At 45.2% G+C, this 21,189-nt stretch overlaps 1 protein-coding gene across 2 annotated transcripts; it reads left to right on the top strand.

Moving 5' to 3' along the window:
• Window positions 1-1,147: 1,147 nt before the first annotated feature.
• Window positions 1,148-20,619, top strand: dhdds (dehydrodolichyl diphosphate synthase). Of its 2 annotated transcripts, none has more exons than XM_068011419.1 (9): window positions 1,148-1,242; window positions 2,751-2,861; window positions 3,927-4,043; window positions 12,446-12,588; window positions 13,611-13,727; window positions 13,990-14,091; window positions 14,397-14,511; window positions 18,353-18,460; window positions 19,296-20,619. In XM_068011419.1, exons 2-9 carry the CDS (start codon window positions 2,799-2,801, stop codon window positions 19,545-19,547), a joined length of 1,017 nt encoding a protein of 338 aa, XP_067867520.1. In that variant the 5' UTR covers window positions 1,148-1,242; window positions 2,751-2,798; the 3' UTR covers window positions 19,548-20,619. The 2 variants fall into 2 exon arrangements, with proteins under 2 accessions (XP_067867520.1, XP_067867521.1); XM_068011420.1 differs by having other exon boundaries at window positions 1,174-1,242; window positions 2,679-2,861.
• Window positions 20,620-21,189: the final 570 nt, after the last annotated feature.

Below are 21,189 nucleotides of genomic sequence, written 5' to 3' on the forward strand. Positions count from 1 at the left end.
TTGGAAAGTGGAGAATATTCCATTACATTCCTCACTTGTAACTTGTAGATGGTGGACAGGCTTTGGGGATACAAGAGGTGAGTTATTCGCTGCAGAATTCCCAGCCTCTGACCTACCCTTGGAGCCACAATATTTATATGGTCAATGGTAACCCCCAGGATATTGATGGGGGAATTCAGCATTGGTAATGCCATTGAACATAAAGGGAACATGGTTAGATTCTCTTTTGTTGGAGATGGTCATTGCCTGACACTTGTGTGACACAAATGTTTCTTGCCACTTCTCAGCCTAAGCCTAAATGTTATCCAGGTTTTGCTGTATCTCACAAATGCCGTAACACTTTTCAAATACAATTAAATACTTTAAAGATGCTGAGGTTCAATGGGAGTAGGAAATAACTAAAGAAAATAATACCAACAGCAGCTGCAAAGATTATATGGGGAGGGACAGAAGCGGATGAATGGGGGCGGTGGGGAGAGAGTCGGATGAGTTAACTGACATTACTATTTCCCTTCAGTTTTACACTATAGATCAGGAAATGTTTCTTCTGGCCCTCCCTGGACACTGGGCTATGTGGGATGCCAATGTGTGTGTGACTAGCAACCTGTGACACCAAGACATTGAATGTGCAGGGTTATGGGAAGGCGGCGGGGGAACTGGCATTAGGTGAATTGCTCATTCGGAGAGCCGGTGCAGACACGATGGGCCGAATGGCCCCCTTCTACACTGTAACAATTCTGCGAAACATCCCATCACAGTGTCACCGACAGGCATAACTGGTACTAAACTGTCATCAGAGGCAAAGAAATGTGCACTGCCCCAGTAGATGTTATGATTATAAATGTAGACCGATGGATATTTGAAGTACTCCTCCCCCTTAAGCAACAACTAGCACTTTAATTCTCAGCCGGTCACACAGGCACCGGCTAACGCCTTGATTTCTGAAACAAACTCCCATAGAAAATAGGTCCACAACTAAATGATAAAACGTTTCGACGTTAAGTAAACGCTTATTGGATCACAGCAGAATTTTACTTTCCTGATCATCAGTGATTCGCAAACTGTGATTTAAAAAAAAATAATGTTTGCAAATTGAAAGTAATAAATGGAGCCCGCGGAATGATATCAGCAGGGAGGTGGTGGAGCGGTTGACGCAGGCGCGCTGTTGCTGCATCGATGACGTGACCACGTAGGTGGCGGCTGGAGCCCCGCGCTTGTTGCAGTGAGGCCACTGGGAACTTAGTGAGTCGGAGGCCGATACTGGGAGACCGGCGGAATGGGGTCTGGGATTGGTATATCGGGGGAAGAGGATGGGAGACCGAGGAATATACCGCACGGCAGCTTCGCTTAAGCCTAGAGCTCAACCTTGTGCTTGGCTGATTGGCAGTTTGAGCGAGGAGGGTGACGTTGCTGTTTCTTATTGGCTTGGTCTACTGTCAATCGGAGGGAGGTTGTCTGGTGTCTGGCATCTGATTGGATCCGAACAGCATGTGGGTGGGGCTAGATAAAGGTTGAAGTTCAGGAGAAGGCTCAGTGATGACTTGCTAGTTGAAGTTCTTCAAGGTTATGAAGGGGTTTGATAGGGGAGTCGGAGAGAAAATGTTCCCATTTGTGAGACGACCAAAACCGAATATCATAAATAGGATAGTCGATAATAAATCTAATAAGAAATTCAGGAGAAACCTCTTTTCGCAGAGAGCGGTTAGAATTGGAATGAAAACAAGAAATACTAAATTTCCAGCATTTCTTGTTTTTCTCAGATTTCCAGCAGCTGCAGAATATTGCTTTTGTGTTAGAATGTGGAACTTGCTCACAAGAAGTTGTTGGGTGAATAGTGTAGATGCACCAAAGGGGAAATTGATCTAATGGAAACACATGAGGGGGAAAGGAATAGAAGGTTATGGTATTAGGGTGAGATGAATAGGGAAGCGTAAACACCAGCATAGACCTGTTTGGTTGAATTGCCTGGTGCTCTGCTGGACATGATTATAAAATCATACAGCGCAGAAGGAGCTCATTCAGACTGTTTTACCTGTGCTGGCTCTTTAAAAGAACTGCCCAATTTAGTTCCATAACCCAGTTTTATCCCCATAATCCTGCAAATTAATCCTCTTGAAGTACATGTCTGATTGCCTTTTGGAAGTTCCAATGGAATCTGCCTCCAGCACCCTTTCAGGAATGCATTCCGGATCACCCTCCGTGTGGGGAAAAATATCTTCTAATTTCTCCTTGACTTATTTGGCTAATTATTTTCAATCTATGACCTCTGTTTACTGAGCCACTTGCCAGAGGAAACTGTTTTTCCCCCTTGCTTTATTAAAATGTCTCAATTTTGAACACCTCTATTAAATGTCCCCTTAACTTTGGCTGCTCCAAGGAGTACAATGCCAGCTTCTCCGATCTCTCATATACCTGAAACCTCTTATCTCTGGTATCATTCTGGTAAATTTCCTCTATATCTTCTGCAAGGCCTTGACCATCCTAAAGTGTGGTGCCCAGAATTGTACACAACATTCCATGTAACATAAATTGACAGTGATGTTGGAGAGCTCAAATTACTTCTGCCAGTTGTAAGAATTGATTATGATACTTCTGGGCCTCCCTTCAGAGAAAAGTCACTCAGTTCCTCTGGCACTGAAGGGCTTTTCTCCAACCTTGTGTGTTGCTACTTGCTGCAGGAAACCTGGAGGCATTGGTGAGAACGAATGGACCAGCTGATCTTCATAATCTACTCCTCTCCCATTTTATAGACTCCTGCCAGGTCTGTCTCTGCAGTGAAGAGCATCCAACCCCTGAGAATGTCTTGGATCCAGGAGGCAGAGCTGAACCCTGTAGAGAGGCTGTGTGCATCCATTTTAAAGGTAATTATATTCATTTATCTTCAAAGGGAAGGCAAATTTGGTGGGCGGGGGGAGCGAGCTACAACTTGGGAAAACCAGATGATAAGGAAATCTAGCTTTTTACAATAAACTTCAAATTTCTTGTTGCACATCCACCCGTTGCTTTACCTCTCTGTACTCAAGTTGATGGTCACTGACCAGTTACAGTTATCTGTTTCTCAGAGAGGCTTCTGTGTTCATTTGGGTCAGACTCTCAATTTAGTCTCTGGGCAGCCTGACCCTATGGGAAAAACACTCCCAGAAAAGTACAGTCATTGTATCTGCTGTGGATTTCTGCGTCCAGCTTCTGTTAGTACAGCCTCCTATACATGTAATTGAGGATATACTCCTCACAATGTCTTCACTTTTAGCAGGAGCTATGTGCTTCTTTGTGTTCCTAGCTCCAGATGCTAACAGTTCTTTAATGATGTGAGGAGATCGTCATAAACTAAACTTAAATTCTGCAATTCACACACAGCATAGATGTTCCAAATTGACTTTATAAGATGTAAGTTTTATTTGCACTGTCACCAGCCTGGTGTGCGTGTAGTCCAGGCTGACACTTTCCATTTTTATTCTCTTCCTTCTCACCAGGCCATACTGTGATCTGCTGCTCTGTTGCCTTTCAATTTCATCTGATATTCCTGCAGTCCAATGCCTTGATGAGCAGAGTGTGCACAAGTGGGGAGTGTGCCTATGCTGATAGGCTGCAAAGTTTCAGCTTGTTAAACTCCAACAGTACTGTTTGCAGTATGGGGGTGGGGGAACCATGTCCATTGCTAACCACCTAAACCTTGCATCCATAAGGGCTATGTCCCTTCGCTTGGGGTGGGGACGGATGGAGGGAAAAGAGTGTGCACTCCATAACGGGCAAACAAAAACCCCAGCTGGTTGCTTTGGAGATTCTGGAGCTCAGTAATTGTTTTGGTTGACCAAAACAATGATTTGTCTCCTCACTGTTTGGTGTGTTGCCCTATACCAGAAGAATCTGAATAATTAGTCTTTCTACAGTAGACAGTTCTAAGCATATGTAATCCTGTTCTGCAGGTTGGTCCAATGCCTGAGCATGTGGCCTTCATCATGGATGGGAATCGACGCTATGCACAGAAATGTCGAGTGGAGAGAGAGCAGGGCCACTCCCAGGGGTTTGAGAAGCTGGCTGAGGTAATAGGCTACAATCATGTATCACTTTCACATCCCAAGTGCTTATTCCTTTTCCTTGCTGAAGCATCAAAGAGTTACTTCTTTCCATTCAGGTGGCACGGAGGGGCTTTGTTTTAAATCAAAACATCTGGCTTATGAACACTTCTGTTTGGGATACTCCCAAACTGCACGTCTCCCTTGGGATACAGTCTGGGCAGCTGCAATGCTGTGAATTTATTTTTACATTTAGGCTTGACTTCAGTAAATTGACAAGACTTCCTAGAGTGTGTTCAGGAAAATTTTCTACACTGTATACTGTTGGGGGAGATAGCTTCTCGGGAATGCAGCCAGAGCCCAGTGTGTGGCACCACGGGTAGCTCAGCTGCATAGGAGGGGAGGAAAAAGAGTGGGAGAACTATAGTGATAGGGGATTCTATTGTAAGGGGTACAGATAGGCATTTCTGTGGCTGCAAATGTGACTGCAGGATGGTATGTTACCTCCCTGGTGCTAGGGTCAAGGATGTCATGGAGCAGCTGCAGGACATTCTGAAGGGGGAGGGTGAACAGTCAGAGGTCGTGTTACACATTGGTACCAACGACATAGGTAGAGGGATGAGGTCCTGCAACAAGAATTTAGGGAGCTAGGTAGCAGATTAAAAAGCAGGACCTCAAAGGTTGTAATCTCTGGATTACTCCCGGTGCCACGTGCTAGTCAGTATAGGAATAGGAGGATAGAGCAGGTGAAGGTGTGGCTGATGAGATGGTGCAGGAGGGAGGGCTTTAGTTTCCTGGATCACTGTGACTGTTTCTGGCAAAGGTGGGACCTGTACAAGTTGGACGGGTTGCACCTGAACCGGAACGGGACCAACATCCTTGCTGGGAGGTTTACTAGTGCTGTTGGTGGGGGGTTTAAACTAATTTGGCAGGGGGGTGGGATACAGAGTGGAGGTACAGTAGGGGGTGATGCACAGTCAAATATAGAAGAAAAACTGAGTCAGTCTGGAAGGCAGGGCAAATATAGACCTGTTAAGGCACAAGCGAATAATGCAAGACTGGATTGCATCTATTTTAACGCAAGGAGTCTTACTAGTAAGGCAGATGAATTGAGGGCGTCGATTAACACATGGGAATATGATATTATTGCTATCACAGAGACGTGGTTGGGAGAAGGGCAGGACTGGCAGCTCAATATTCCAGGGTATAGAATCTTCAGGCGTGACAAGGGAGAGTGTAAAAGAGGAGGTGGCATTGCACTGTTGTTCAAGGAGTCAATTATTGCAGTAAGGAGGGATGATATCTTAGAAGGTTCCTCAAATGAGGCCATATGGGTAGAACTTAAAAACAAAAAGGAGGCAGTCACTTGGCTGGGAGTGTACTACAGGCCTCCAAACAGTCAGGGAGAGATAGAGGAGCAGTTATATAGGCAAATCTCAGAGAGGTGTAAAAATAATAGGGTAATAATAGTCGGGGATTTCATCTTCCCCAATATCAACTGGGATGGTCTTAGTTCAAAAGGCTTAAAGGGAGCGGAATTCTTAAAGTGCATACAGGAGAGCTTTTTGAAAGCACGTAGAAAGTCCTGCAAGAGAAGGGGCAGTACTGGACCTAATCCTGAGGAATGAAGCCAGACAAGTGGTAGAAGTCAGTGGGGGAGCATTTCGGGGATAATGACCATAACTCTAAGATTTAGGGTAGTTTTGGAAAAGGACAAAGAGGGACAAGAAATAAAAGTTCTGAATGGGGGGGGAAGGCCTATTTCAATATGATAAAACAGGATCTGGCCAAAGTGGACTGGGAGCAGCTACTTGTAGGAAAGTCTACATCAGACCAGTGGGAGTCATTCAAAAAGGAAATAGTGAGAGTTCAGGGCCAACGTGTTCCCGTAAAGGTGAAGGGTAGGACCAACAAGTCCAGGGACCCTGGATGTCAAGGGATATAGAGGATTGGATAAGGGAAAAAAAAGGAGGCTTATGGCAGATTCAAAGCGCTGAAAACAACGGAGGCCCTAGAGGAGTATAGAAAGTGTGGTGGGGGGGTGGGGGGGGTGGGCTACTTAAAATAAAAAGTAATTAGGAGAGCAAAGAGGGGACATGAAAAAACACTGGTGGGCAAGATAAGGGAAAATCTGGCAAGAGGATAACCAGGGAAAGAGTAGGGCCCATTAGGGACCAGAGTGACAGTCTGTGTGTGGAGCCGGAGGACATAGGTGAGGTTTTAAATGATTACTTTTCATCTGTGTTCACTATGGAGAAGGATGATGTAGGTGTAGAGATCAGGGTGGAGGATTGTGATATACTTGAACAAATTAGCATTGAAAGGGAGGAAGTATTAGCTGTTCAGTGGGCTTAAAAGTGGATAAATCCCCAGGCCCAGATGAGATGTATCCCAGTTTGTTATGTGAGGCAAGGGAGGAGATAGCAGGGGCTCTGACAAAAATCTTCAAATCCTCTTTGGCCACTGGAGAGGTACCAGAGGACTGGAGGACAGTGAATGTGGTACCATTATTCAAGAAGGGTAGCAGGGTTAAACCAGGTAATTGCAGGCAAGTGAGTCTAACATCAGTGGTAGGAAACTATTGGAAAAAGTTCTGAGGGACACAATTAATCTCCACTTGGAGAGGCAGGGATTAATCAGGGATAGTCAGCATGGCTTTGTCAGGGGGAGGTCGTGTCTAACAAACTTGATTGAATTTTTCGAGGCGGTGACTAGATGTGTAGATGAGGGTAAAGCATGATGTAGTCTACATGGACTTCAGTAAGGCTTTTAATAAGGTCCCGCATGGGAGATTGGTTAAGAAAGTAAGAGCCCATGGGATCCAGGGCAATTTGGCAAAGTGGATCCAAAATTGGCTTAGTGGCAAGAGACAGAGGGTGATGGTCGAGGGTTGTTTTTGTGAGTGGAAGCCTGTGACCAGTGGTGTACCACAGGGATCGGTGCTGGGACCCTTGCTGTTTGTAGTGTACATTAATGATTTAGATGTGAATATCGGAGGTATGATCAGTAAGTTCGCAGACGACATGAAAATTGGTGTTGTAAATAGTGAGGAGGAAAGCCTTAGATCACAGGACAATATAGATGGGCTGGTAAGATGGGCAGAGCAGTGACAAATGGAATTTAATCCTGAGAAGTGTGAGGTGATGCATTTTAGGAAGACTAACAAGGCAAGGGAATATTCAATGGGTGTAGGACCCTAGGAAGTAGAGCGTCAGAGGGACCTTGGTGTACTTGTCCACAGATCACTGAAGGCAGCAGCACAGGTGGTTAGGAAGGCATATGGGATACTTGCCTTTATTAGCTGAGGCATAGCATGTAAGAGCAGGGAGTTTATGATGGAGCTGTAAAAAACACTAGTTAGGCCACAGCTGGAGTACTGTGTACAGTTCTGGGCACTATAGGAAGGATGTGATTACACTGGAGAGGGTGCAGAGGAGATTCATCAGGATGTTGCCTGGGCTGGAGCATTTCAGCTATCAAGAGAGACTGGATAGGCCAGGGTTGTTTTCCTTAGAGCAGAGAAGACTGAGGGGGGACCTGATTGAGGTATACAAAATTATGAGGGGCATTGATAGGATAGATAGGAAGAAACGTTTTCCCTTAGCGGAGGGGTCAATAACCAGGGGTCATAGATTTAAGGTAAGGGGCTTGAGTTTTAGAGGGGATTTAAGGAAAAAAAATTTCACCCAAAGGGTGGTTGGAATCTGGAACACACTGCCTGAAGGGGTAGAGGCAGGAACCCTCACAGCATTTAAGAAGTATTTAGCTGTGCACTTGAAACGCCATAACATACAAGGCTACGGGCCAAGTGCTGGAAAATAGGATTAGAATAGATAGGTGCTTGATGGCCAGCACAGACACGATGGGCCAAAGGGCCTGTTTCTGTGCTGTATAACTCTATGACTTTACAGCAGTATGTTTCCTGTCTAACTAGAGGGGAGACACTGCTGGGCTGGTTCCTGGGAATGAGGTGGGCCAAGTGGATCAAATATTAGTAGGAGAATACTTGGGGTACAGTGATCATTATATCACAGGGTTGTCCAACATAGGGCCCGCGGGCCAGGATCCAGCCCGCCAAAGGTTCCCATCTGGCCTATGGGTGTAAACTGTACCCAGGGCCGTTCCTCATCCTCATCAGGGATTCATGACTGGAGATGGGAAATTTCCCTTTGTCATCTTCTTGCAGACCTGCCTTTTTAAAAACATTGCACTGTCAGTTTCACAGCTGATAGCTGCTGAAGCAGGAATGCGCTTCCCAACTTAGGACAGATTCAAGGTTTTTTGACTTTTTTAAAAAGCGCTCCCTGCAATTGTCAGAGAGAGGGGAACAGAGAAAGAGAGAGAACGGAGGGTGGGGGAAACAGAGAGAGAAAGGGGGGCGAGAAACGTAGAGAGAGAGAAAAACAGAGAGGGGGACAGAGAGAGAGGGAGGGGAAAACAGAGAGAGAGATACAGAGACAGATAGAGGGGGACAGAGAGAGAAAAGGGGGGATGGGGGGTGACACAGAGCAAGGCCGACACAAAGAGTGGGGGAACAACACAGAGAGGGGGAAACACAGGGAGCGACGAGAGAGAGATCAAGATCACTCCTGACAGATGGATATCTATTGGAATACTCCGCATTGCTACAACGGGTATGCGGGCAGACATTGACTACTTGTGCAAGCAAAAAAAGGCCAGGTATCGCACTAAATCAGTGTCCAACATAGTGATGAGAAAGTAAGTCAGTAAATTAATATTCTCATTTAAAGCTTCTTCACAAAAATGCATATTTGCTGTTGTTTTGATAGTAAGATAAATTTTTAATGCCTTTATCTTTCCAAAATTGTCTCACTGCCCACCCCCCCCCCCCCCCCCCCCCACTAATGTAAGACAAAAATTGTAATGTGAAAGGTTGGACAACCTGTTGTATCATAAGATTTAGGTTCGCTGTGGAAAAGGACACTGAAAAATCTAGAGTAAGAATAATTAACTGGGGGAAAGCCAACTTCAATGGGGTAAGAATGGACCTGGGCCGAATAAATTGGAATCAAAGGATGGCAGGAAAAATGGTAGCTGAACAATGACTACCTTCAAAGAAGAGATATTTCAGGCACAGTCAAGGTATATTCCCTTGAAGGGGAAAGATAGGGCAAACAAATCCAGAGCTCCGTGGATGACAAAAGAGATAGAGATTAAGATGAAGAAGAAAAAGTGTGCTTATGACAGATGTCAGGTGGACAATACAATGGAGAACCAGGCTGAATATAGAAGCTTCAGAGGGGAAATGAAGAGATAGATAAGAGAAATAAAGAGGGTGTATGCAAAGACACTGGCGGCTAAAATAGAAGGGAATACCAAAGTCTTCTATAGACATATGAATAGTAAAAAGGTGGTAAAAGAAGGAGTCGGCCCAATTAGGGACCAAAAAGGGGGTTTACACATGGAGGCAGTGGGAATAGCTGAGGTACTAAATTAATACTTTGCATCTGTATTTACTAAGGAAGAAGATGTTACCCAGACCACAGTGAAGTAGGAGGTAATTAATATACTAGAAGGATTCAAAGGTGTTAAGAAGGAGATTTTAGATAGGCTGTCTATACGTAAAGTTGATAAAGCGCCAGGACCAGATGAGATACATCCAAGAATACTGAGGGAAGTGAGAGTGGAAATTGCAGAAGCATTGGCTGTAATTTGCCAGTCTTCCTTAGACTCCGGTGGTGCCAGATGACTGGAGAATTGCAAATGTTATACCTTTGTTCAAAAAGGGTGTAAAGATAAACCCAGCAACTATAGGCCAGTCAGTTTAATTTTGGTGGTGGGGACACTTCTAGAAACAATAATTTGGGACAAAATTAATAGGCATATGGATGAATGCGGGTTAATTAAGCAAAGCCAGCATGGATTTGTCAAGGGAAAATCATGTTTAACTTGCTGGAGTTTTTTTGAAGAGGTAACGAGAGGGTTGATGAGGGCAGTGCTGTTGATGTGTTGGACATGAACTTCCAGAAGGCATTTGATACAGTACCGCACAACAGACTTGTGAACAAAGTTATTGCTCAGGGAATAAAAGGGACGGTAGCAACATGGATACAAAATTGGCTGAGTGACAGGAAACAAAGTAGTGATTAATGGATGTTTTTCGGGCTGGAGGAAGGTTTGTAGTGGAGTTCCCTGGGGTCATTGTTGGGACCCTTGCTCTTCCTGATGTATATTAATGACCTTGATGTACAGGGCACAATTTCAAAATTTGCAGATGATACAAAACTTGGAGGCATTGTGAACTGTGAGGAGGATAGTGTACAACTTCAAAAGGACATTTAAAGTTGTTGGAATGGGTGGACAAGTGGCAGATGAAGTTCAATATGGAGAAATGTGAATTGGTTCGTTTTAGTAGAGATACAGCACTGAAACAGGCCCTTCGGCCCACCGAGTCTGTGCCGACCATCAACCACCCATTTATACTAATCCTACACTAATCCCATATTCCTACCAAATATCCCCACCTGTCCCTATATTCCCCTTCCACCTACCTATATTAGTGACAATTTATAATGGCCAATTTACCTATCAACCTGCAAGTCTTTTGGTAGGAAACCGGAGCACCCGGAGAAAACCCACGCAGACACAGGGAGAACTTGCAAACTCCACACAGGCAGTACCCGGAATCGAACCCGGGTCCCTGGAGCTGTGAGGCTGCGGTGCTAACCACTGCGCCACTGTGCCGCCTATTTGATAGAGGTATTCAAAATCATGAGGGGTCTGGACAGACTAGATAGGGAGAAACTGTTCCCATTCATGAAAGGATCAAGAACGAGAGGGCACAGATTTAAAGTAATTGGCAAGTGAAGCAAAAGCGACATGAGGAAAAGGTCAGAATGCACTGCCCGAGAGTGTGGTGCAGGCAGGTTCAATCGAGGCAGTCAAAAGGGAATTAGACTGTTATCTGCAAAGGAACAATGTACAGGGTTACTGGGAGAAGGCAGGGGAGTGGCACTCGGTGAACTGCTCATTCGGAGTGCTGGTGCAGACACGATTGGCCGAACGGCCTCCTTCTGTGCCGTAAAAACTGCCCTAGCAAAACTGAGGTCAATGGGAATCAGGGGGAAAACCCTCCGCTGGCTGTAGTCATACCTAGCGCAAAGGAAGATGGTTGTGGTTGTTGGAGGTCAATCATCTGAGCTCCAGGACATCACTGCAGGAGTTCCTCTGGGTAGTGTCCTAGGCCCAACCACCTTCAGCTGCTTCATCAATGACCTTCCTTCAATCATAAGGTCAGAAGTGGGGATGTTCGCTGATGATTGCACAATGTTCAGCACCATTCGTGACTCCTCAGATACTGAAGCAGTCCGTGTAGAAATGCAGCAAGACCTGGACAATATCCAGGCTTGGGCTGATAAGTGGCAAGTAACATTTGCGTCACACAAGTGCCAGGCAATGACCATCTCCAACAAGAGAGAATCTAACCATCTCCCCTTGGCATTCAACGGCATTACCATCGCTGAATCCCCCACTATCAACATCCTAGGGGCTATCATTGACCAGAAACTGAACTGGAGTAGCTATATAAATACCGTGGCTACAAGAGCAGGTCAGAGGCTAGGAATCCTGAGGCGAGTAACTCACCTCCTGACTCCCCAAAGCCTGTCCACCATCTACAAGGCACAAGTCAGGAGTGTGATGGAATACTCTCCACTTGCCTGGATGGGTGCAGCTCCAACAACACTCAAGAAGCTCGACACCATCCAGGACAAAGCAGCCCGCTTGATTGGCACCCCATCTACAAACATTCACTCCCTCCACCACCGACGCACAGTAGCAGCAGTGTGTACCATCTACAAGATGCACTGCAGCAATGCACCAAGGCTCCTTAGACAGCACCTTCCAAACCCGTGACCTCTACCAACTAGAAGGACAAGGGCAGCAAGTACATGGGAACACCACCACCTGCAAGTTTCCCTCCAAGTCGCACACCATCCTGACTTGGAACTATATCGCTGTTCCTTCACTGTCGCTGGGTCAAAATCCTGGAACTCCCTCCCTAACAGCACTGTGGGTGTACCTACCCCACATGGACTGCAGCGGTTCAAGAAGGCAGCTCACCACCACCTTCTCAAGGGCAATTAGGAATGGGCAATAAATGCTGGCATAGCCAGTGACGCCCACATCCCATGAATGAATAAAAAAAAATGATTCTTTGAATGAAATGGCAGGAGCTCAATGCTCCCAGACAATCTTATTAATTTCACAACTGCTAAAAATCATATATGTTACTGACAGTTCACCTGGATCTGAGATTCTCTAAGATATGGGGAGTTGGATATGAAATCCAAGACAATCTGGAGTAGGGTAGGAAAGACTGCAATGCAAGGGGTGAGGGGCTGTGGGGAGTGAGGGGCTGTGAGGTGTAACACTGTTTGAAGTGACGGCAAGTTGGCATTTTGTTACAGACCCTTCGCTGGTGTTTGAACCTGAATATCCGAGAGGTGACTGTTTACGCTTTCAGTATCGAGAATTTCAAACGCTCCAAAGAGGAAGTGGATGGGCTGATGGAACTTGCGCGGCAGAAATTCACAAGACTCCTTGAGGAACAGTAGGCTTTCAGGAAATTGCAACAACATTAAGTAACTACGCAGAATCTAATAACGGGTCCCCACGTTGTCGCTCTCACACAGCCAGAGCTTCAATGACTACAAATTGTACAAACAAAGCATGAGCAAATTACTGGTGTTTTCACTAACATTCTGGCAAGGGCCCTGTGCCTGACCCAAGGCACCCCCACCCCCTGACCGCGGGTCCCAGGACCAAGGGGAGGCGGGGACATCCAAAAACAATGATCACAATAGCCCTTCAGGTGTGGTACTGACTCACCCGTGGACTATACAGATCCCTGGTTTAGAGAGGGGAAATCAGCCGGGGTTCCTTCTCCTCTTGGGATTAGAATGAGTGGAAATCAGCCAGGGTTTCCGCTCCTGATCACTGTCCACTGACCTCTGGACTTCCTCTTTAAAACCAGAATCCTCTTGGTATTCGTGTATGCAGTAACAGTGCTGAAAATACCAGTGAAGAGATCACCCTCCCTCCCCATGCAAAAAAAATCAAACTTGTTGATTTACTTATTTTAAATTTAGATTGACAAAGGATTTCATCATTTTCCATCCATGTGGCAGCCAAATTGTGCACAGCAAGTTCCCACAAATAGCAAAGTGTTAATGATGTTGATTGAGGGATAAATATTGGCCAGGACATGAGGGATAACTCTCCTGCTCTTCTTCGAAATAGTGCCTTTGGATCTTTACAGGCACCTGAGAGGGCCTCTGTTTAACATTTCATCTGGAAGACGGCACCTCCAACAGTGCAGCACTCCCTCAGTAATGCACTGGAGTGTCAGCCTTGATTTCTGTGTTCAAAATCCTGGCATGGGACTTGAACCCACAACCTTCTGACTCAGAGGTGAGAGTGCTACCAACTGAGCCATGGCTGACACAATGTCATGCACACTGGTGAAATCAGGGTTAGACTGGTTGGATTATGGTTTTGCCTGGATATAGAGTGTAAAGTTCCCATGCAGAGTTTGTTAACAGTAAATGAATTGCTTTTATTTTCAATCTCCAGAGAGAATTTGAAGAAACATGGTGTTTGTATCAGAGTCCTGGGAAATCTGACCCTGCTGCCTGTTGACATTCAGGAGCTGATTGCACAGGCAGTCCTAGCAACACAGAGTTACAACAAGTAAGTTCTACCGTACTCTGTATGTGTGTCTGTCTGCCTCTGTTTGCATGTGTGGTGCCTCTGTTTGTGTGTTTGTCTGTCTGCCTCTGTTTGTGTGTTTGTCTGCATGTGTCTGTCTGCCTCTGTTTGTGTACATGTGTGTATGTGTATCCATGGGTGGGTGTATGTGTGTCACTGATACCCGGTCCGGCTGTGTGGGACGCCCTCTCCCTCCTCTTTTCTCTCCTGATGTGGTTCCATTAACTGCTCCACTGTGTTGCAGGTGTTTCCTGAATGTGTGCTTCGCCTACACCTCTCGGCATGAGATCACCAGTGCGGTTTGTGAGATGGCTCTGGGAGTGGAGGAAGGATTACTGAGGCCCAGGTAATGTTACCTCATTGGGCATACTGAGATGGGGGCTGATCAATGTCGAGCCTCAAGGGAGACAATTAATCAGTGTTGAGTCCGGGGAGGGGTTAATTGGAATGGAGTCTGGGGAGGGATTAGGCAGCTGTGCTGAGCCTGAGGAGGGTGGGCAGCGGTTAGTGTCGAACCTGGGGAGGGCAGAAGGTGTTAATCAGTGTCAAGCCTGGGGAGAGGCTGGTCTTTGCCCTGCCCCTCGGAATTGAGATTATACAGGGCCCGTTGCCCCATTGCACAGCATTAATCTGAGTCCTTTTGTGTTGCAGTGATCTTTCGGAGCCTCTACTCAGCAGGTGTCTGTACTCGAGCAGCTCCCCAGACCCAGACCTGCTGATCCGCACATCTGGGGAGGTTCGTCTCAGTGACTTCCTGCTGTGGCAGGTGAGGAGCTAACACTGGGCTATTGCTTTAATCATTTATCATAAAATCCACACCATCGATTATACCAGTTCACAAATATCTGCTGTAAATATATTTCAGGTTTAACAATCCTGCACACTGACCCTCTTTCTAAAGGTGTAAAAATATATCCATAAGACAGTGAGGCTGGCGTTTAGGATCCCAGAGGAGAGATGTGTTGCTGTGAAATGTGGCAGTGTAAATATTATAGAGCAGGTTTGCTCTGAGTTTAGGGTTACAGCTCCATCTCCTGAAACTGAATAGTGTGGCTGAAACAGCACAGTCCAGGTTTTTGTTATATGATGAAGATGTTAAACACTAAGCCCAGTGCATGAACTAACTCAGGGCAAGTGTGAACAGTTACACTCATTACACACCAACTGCAGCTTTAATTTTGCTGAAATTATTTTACATAATCTGCTTTTTTGTCACATTTGAGAGATGTGGGCTGGTTTGATTGTGAATGAGTGAGACTGGTTAAACTAGTGTAAACTTTTTAATGGAACCGCAAGACAACAGCCAACTCGAACCCGACCTGGGCCCGAGTCCTTTTAATTTTTTTAAATGCCCGACCCGACCTGAACCTGACACATGTAGTCGGGTTTGGTCGGGTAGCCAGGTTTTACTGCAGAGTGCGGAGTCTGGACTGCACGTTTCCCACCTTGACGTCTTGAATGCTCATTTGAAGATTACCTCCTGGAGCAAGGCAGCACTGTCCATGTCCAGCCCGAATGCTGGACCTGGAAGAGAGACACGACCTGACCCGAACCCGACACATGTCGTCAGGTCTGGTCGGGTTCGGGTCGGGTAGCCACGCTTTAATAGGAACAGGAGAAAGCCATTTAGCCCCTCACGTCAGTTCTTCCATTCAATGAGATCCAAATGCCTATTTTTCATCATATCCCTTAATACCTTTGGTTACCAAAAATCTATCAACTTCAGATTAAAAATTAACAATTGGCCTCATGTTGTTTGCAGAAGAGAGTTCCAAACTTCTACCATTCTTTGCATGTAAAACTGTTTCCTAATCTCACTCCTAAAAGATCTGGCTCTAGATTTTAGGTTATATCCCCTAGTCCTAGATTCCCCAACCAACAGAAATAGTTTCTGGCTACTCTATCAGTTCCAATTAATATCTTGAAATCTTTGATAAATCACTCCTTAACCTTCTAACTTCCAGGGAATACGAACATAAGAATTAGGAACAGGGGGAGGCCACTCGGCCCTTCGAGCCTGCTCCACCATTCAGTAAGTTCATGGCTGAACTGATTACTCCACATTTCCACCTACTCCTGATAACCTTTCACCCCCTTGCTTTTCACGAATCTATCTACCTATGCCTTTTGAGGAAGAGAATTCCAAAGAGTCACGATCCCCTGAGAGAAAAAATTTCTCTTCATCTCTGTCTTAAATGGACAACCCCTTATTTTTAAACAGTGACCCCTACTTCTAGATTCTCCCACAAGGGGAAACATCCTATCCACATCCACACTGTCAAAGAACCCTCGTAATGCTCACATTGCAAGCAAAGGGCAAGTACACACCAGGTACTGCCATTATTTCACACTTATGAAGTAAAAGAGATGTGATGTTTACAACCCCAGTTTGTTTAATCTCTCCTCATAATTTAACCCTCGGAGTCCAGGTATCATTCTTGTAAATCTGTGCTGCATTCCCTCCAAGGCCAATGTATCCTCCTAAGGTGTGATGCCCAAAAAAGAACACAGGACTCCAGATGTGGTCTAATCAGGGCTTTGTGGAAAGGATGTTACCCCTTGTGGGAGAATCTCGAACTAGGGGTCACTGTTTAAAAATAAGGGGTCACCCATTTAAGACAGATGAGAAATTTTTTCTCTCAGAAGGTCGTGAGTCTTTGGAATTCTCTTCCTCAAAAGGCAGTGGAATCAGAGTCTTTGAATATTTTTAAGGCAGAGGTAGACAGATTCTTGATAAGCAAAGGGGTGGAAGGTTATCGAGGGTAGGTGGAAATGTGGAGTAATCCGTTCAGACATGAACTTATTGAATGATGGAGAAGGCTCGAGGGATTGAGTGGCCTACTCCTCCTAAATCGTATGTCCATATAGCTGTAGCATGACTTTTAACCCTTGTATTCCAATCCTTTAAATATAAAAGCCAGCATTCCATTATCCTCTTTGATTATTTTCTGTACCTGTCCATGACATTTTAATGATCTGTGTACATAGAACCCTAATTCTATTTGGATCTTCATTCTTTCTAGCTTTTCACCATTTAGAAAGTATTCTGATCTATACATTTTGGGTCCGAAGTGGATGACTTCACACTTGTCTACATTAAAATCTGTTTGCCATAGTTTTGCCCATTCACTTGATCTATTAACATCTTGAAATTTTATGCTTCCATCTATACTGCTTACAATGACACCTTATCTTTGTGTCACCGGCAACCTTGGATATGTGCTTCTGTATCCCATCATCTAAGTTGTTAACAAATATGGTGAATAATTGAGGCCCCAACACACAAACTTCCTTGTGGGATACCACTATTCGCAGCTGGCCAATTAAAGCACTTGCCCATTACCCCTAATGTCTCCTGCCACTCAGCCAATTTCCTAACTAGGTCAGTAATTTGTCTTCAATTCCATGAGCTTCAATTTTAGCTAACAGTCTCTTATGAGGATTTTATCAAATGCCTTTTGGAATCCATATAAATAATCATAGACATTTACCTGTTCACTACTTTAGTCACCTCTTTAAAAAATACAATCAAATTCGTCGGGCATGACCAACCTTTTACAAATCCATGCTGGCACTATCTGATCAGATGAAAGTTTTCCAGGTGTTCAGTCACTCTATCCCTAATTATAGACTCCAGTGATTTCCGAACAACAGATGTTATGTTGACTGGCCTGTAATTCCCTAGTTTCCTTCTGTCAGCTTTTTTAAATAGCTGTGACAAGTGCAATTTTCCAATCTAAAGGAACCGTTCCTGAATTGAGAGAACTTTGCAAGATCATAGTTAGGGTATCTTGCAATTTTCTCACCTACTTCCTTTAAAATCCTGGGATGTAAACTATCTGGTCCTGGGAATTTGTCATTCTTTATCTTCTTTATTACTGTTACTTTGCTTACAGTAATGTTGGTGAGTCCCCATCCCTGATTCAGTATTACTTTGTTTGGGATGTTTGGTATGCTATCCTCTTCCCCTACTGCAAATACTGAACAGCGAATGTGGAAATACATAACAAGCCATTCACATCCAAAAGAGGCAAGACACGTGAACATTTGACCATTTGACGTCAGGCCATCGCAAGCGCAGATTCTCTTGGACACGTTAGTTAGTCTGTCTTTCTCTTTCACAGGCAGAAAAGTGTTGTATGGTCTGAAATTAAATTGCGAGCAGAAAGAGAAAACTTGCATTTATTCAGCATTTTGTCAGGTCCTCAGGACATCCTGAAGCTCTTCAGTCAGTGATTTACTTTCAAAGTGTTATTTAAGGAAACATGAATGCCATTTTCACACAGCAAGATCCCACAAAAAGGAATAATAAATGGCTCATTAATGTGACTTGTTTTTGAAAGGTTGGTTCTGTAAAGAATGCTCCCTGTCCCCGGGAGAACTTCTGCTCCTTGCTGAATAGTGATACATCAAAGCATAATCAATAGAATCATAGAAATCACAGCGGCCATTTGGCCCATCACCTCATGCCAGTGCTAGTTCTACAGCTGGAACTATCTAATCCCATTTCCCTGTATCCTTTTATAATCTTCCTGTTCATATTGTTTCTCAGTGTCTTCGTCACTGTCTCTGTTCATTAGTTAAATGGTGATTGTTTACCTTTGCAGACCTCTCACTCGTGCTTGGTGTTCCAACCTGTGCTGTGGCCAGAATACTCTTTCTGGAATCTGTGTCAGGCCATCCTGCAGTATCAGGTCAACCATCCTGCCCTTCAGGTGAGTGTGTGGAAACCTGCAGCAGGTGTGTCAGGAACGTGGCACATTGCCACTAAATCTTTGTCAGGGGGAGAAGCAGCATTCCAGGTCTTCTCTCCTAGGCAGTGCAAGGGTGGGGGGTATTGGGTTATTGGAAGAGGGTGGTAGTGAGGAGCAGTAGAAATGTGTATCTCTGTCCTGGGTCTCTCTCAGCTGCACGAGAAGCCACCGTCCAAAGCTGCCTCAATCCAAGAGTCAAACAGCACTAGTTTTAGACAATGGTGCCCAAAGTTTAACCATGTGCACAATGACATGAGCTGTTGGTCACAGGCTGTTTCCTTAGCACTTTGAGTGTTTATCTTCACACCAGATCCTGATGGCATTTTAACAAGTTGAGGATTCGTGTGGACCCAGGAACCAGCACCTTTAAGTTTTCATGTATATGGTGTATCGAACTCCATAGAGGCACTGATGCTTCAGAATCTAACCCCCCTGAGAAAGGAGGGTGAGTGGCGGTGATATCCTCCTGGGCTGGAACAGTCTGCGCTGCCCTGTGCTGGATGGCTGGCTCCCTTGTTTCAGTCCCTATAGGATTTATAAACAGTATTCCTGCTGAACTGCATGGGTATGTGGCGGCGCAAAAAACTTTAAAGGGACTGTGCACTGAAAAAACTGGTCATGCACAACGACTACATTTTAGAGGGAATGTTGATTACAAGCTGTCATTTAGATATGCAACGGCTCACTGGATCGAAATAGTGACTTGGGAGTGGATTAAACCAGCACATAATGAGCTATAGTTAAATATCCTAACCTTTATGTATGAACTTAAACTGGTTGGCTTTTTATTTTGCAGAAAGCGAAGTTGTTACACGAGGCAGCGTGTCGGCGTCAGCAGATGGAGGCAGATCTCGCCTGTGCGCTGGAGCTGGAGCAGTTGGGCACAGTGGGAGAGACAGGAGGCACAGAGTGCAAACAGGAACTGATCCTAAAGTACGGCAGAGAACGGGAGGAGAGAGTGTCCAACTTCCTGCAGAGGCTAGAGAATAAACGGAGGAAATTCCTCACTGACCTAGTGCAGGGCTCTGTACCATTTCTGTGTGTTTAGGGGACATAGGCTCAGACAGCAGGGTGAGCATCCATTGTGTAACCAATGATAAATCTATAACGGGTGTCTTGTGGTGTTATTGGATGTCACTGTTCCACTGTCTGTTAAATTCACCGTGCAAGTGCTGGATTCTGAGTTTCCTCGCTCTTGCAGTTCCTGCCTGCTATGTTTCTCACTGTGACATGAGCTGCTATTTAAATGCAGCTGTCTCCAAATGTATATGCCAGGAAGGGAAAGTGATGTGTTGGCAGCCCCTGGTGGGAATACAGAACTCATGTTTGACTGCTACACCTTGCATTATGTTGTGAAAGGTGATGACCACTGACATGGAGATTGATTTTTTTGAGTTGTGAATCCTCTGGTGCAAATGGGAACAATGTAGTAGTTGCAGTCTTCTCTGCCAACCTGGTGCCAAAACATGGTGGCACTCTGTCCCTCAGTGGCAGCATTCTAACATGCAGCATCATGGCACTGTGACCACCTCCACTGCCACCCAACCCAGGGCCAGCAATATGAGACTTCCAAGGCAGCAGTCTGACCACCGGCAGCAGTCTTGACCACCAGCAGCAGCACTCTGACACTTGCCAGCAGTACATTACCAAGCTTCCTACTCCTGATCAGTATCCATTGACCACTGACTAATGTGTGTGTGTGAATGGGATCGAGTTCAGCTGTGTCCCCTCCAAAGTTGAATGACCTGCTGACGTACAATTTCTGGGCTCCTGCATTAGGAACTGTCACAAGTGAGGAACCAGTGGTCATTGAACTGTCTGAGAGAGCCTGCACTGCTGGGAGAGGCAGGTGCTGAAAACACTTATTGTGTTATGGAGATCAGCTCTTCAGCAAGATGCTTGAGCCTGTGAGCATGGACAGTGTTTGAAAAGGATCCTGTGAGAAGTGTGAGGGCAAAGTATTTGTACAGTACCCCTTCCCCCAGATATGTACAAGCTCTGGGTATGAATTTTTATGTGAGGAGTTTCTCCTGTTGCCTTCACGGCCTATCTGTTTAATTTGTCAATTCTGAGATTAATATCTCATCTGAATAATATAAAACAGCACTTTGTAAGAGGTTTGAATGACTACAGTGTGTTTTGTATTTGTGTTTTTAGCTAGATAATAAACACAAAATAGTGTGGATTGGATACTTTGGAGGGGTGTAGGTGTGCAGTCCAATTCCCTGATCTGTGTAAGTCCATCTCGGAAAAGGCCCTACACAGAGCTTCACCTGTGAACCCGCTTCACCTAAAGAGGCTCATTTAATCGGAGGTGTTTGTTGGGGTCACAGACCCAAGAGTCAGTTATGGAATTGGATTCTTTTAGGTGGGACTAAAAGATAAACCACAAACAGTGGAAATCTACAACAGGCCCATCAGCATCTGAACAGATGACGACCCCAACCTTTTGAATATTCTGATGAATTTATGCTGAAATTCTTAACCACTCTTTTCTCTGGCTGTGTATTCCACCAGTTACTGTTTAGATTTCTGCTCTGTGCACTCAGTGCTGGGAGTTGGAGCTCACGAGTCCAGTGTCTTCCTTCCTTGCGTGCATACGCTTGCACACACTCTCTCACTCTCTTTTTCCCCCCCCCCCCCCCCCTTCCCCTCTCCCACATCTGCCCCAAAAGCAGCTGTTTAAATCT

The sequence above is a fragment of the Heterodontus francisci genome, chromosome 31, assembly GCF_036365525.1.
Source record: "Heterodontus francisci isolate sHetFra1 chromosome 31, sHetFra1.hap1, whole genome shotgun sequence".
Lineage (NCBI taxonomy): Eukaryota > Metazoa > Chordata > Chondrichthyes > Heterodontiformes > Heterodontidae > Heterodontus > Heterodontus francisci.

Bases quoted from the DNA above. Each gene is read 5' to 3' on its own strand.
- dhdds (XM_068011419.1), top strand. From the start codon at position 2,799: ATGTCTTGGATCCAGGAGGCAGAGCTGAACCCTGTAGAGAGGCTGTGT. The intron at 2,862-3,926 runs GTAATTATATTC...CCTGTTCTGCAG, and splicing joins TGTGTGCATCCATTTTAAAG to GTTGGTCCAATGCCTGAGCA. The intron at 4,044-12,445 runs GTAATAGGCTAC...ATTTTGTTACAG, and splicing joins GGTTTGAGAAGCTGGCTGAG to ACCCTTCGCTGGTGTTTGAA.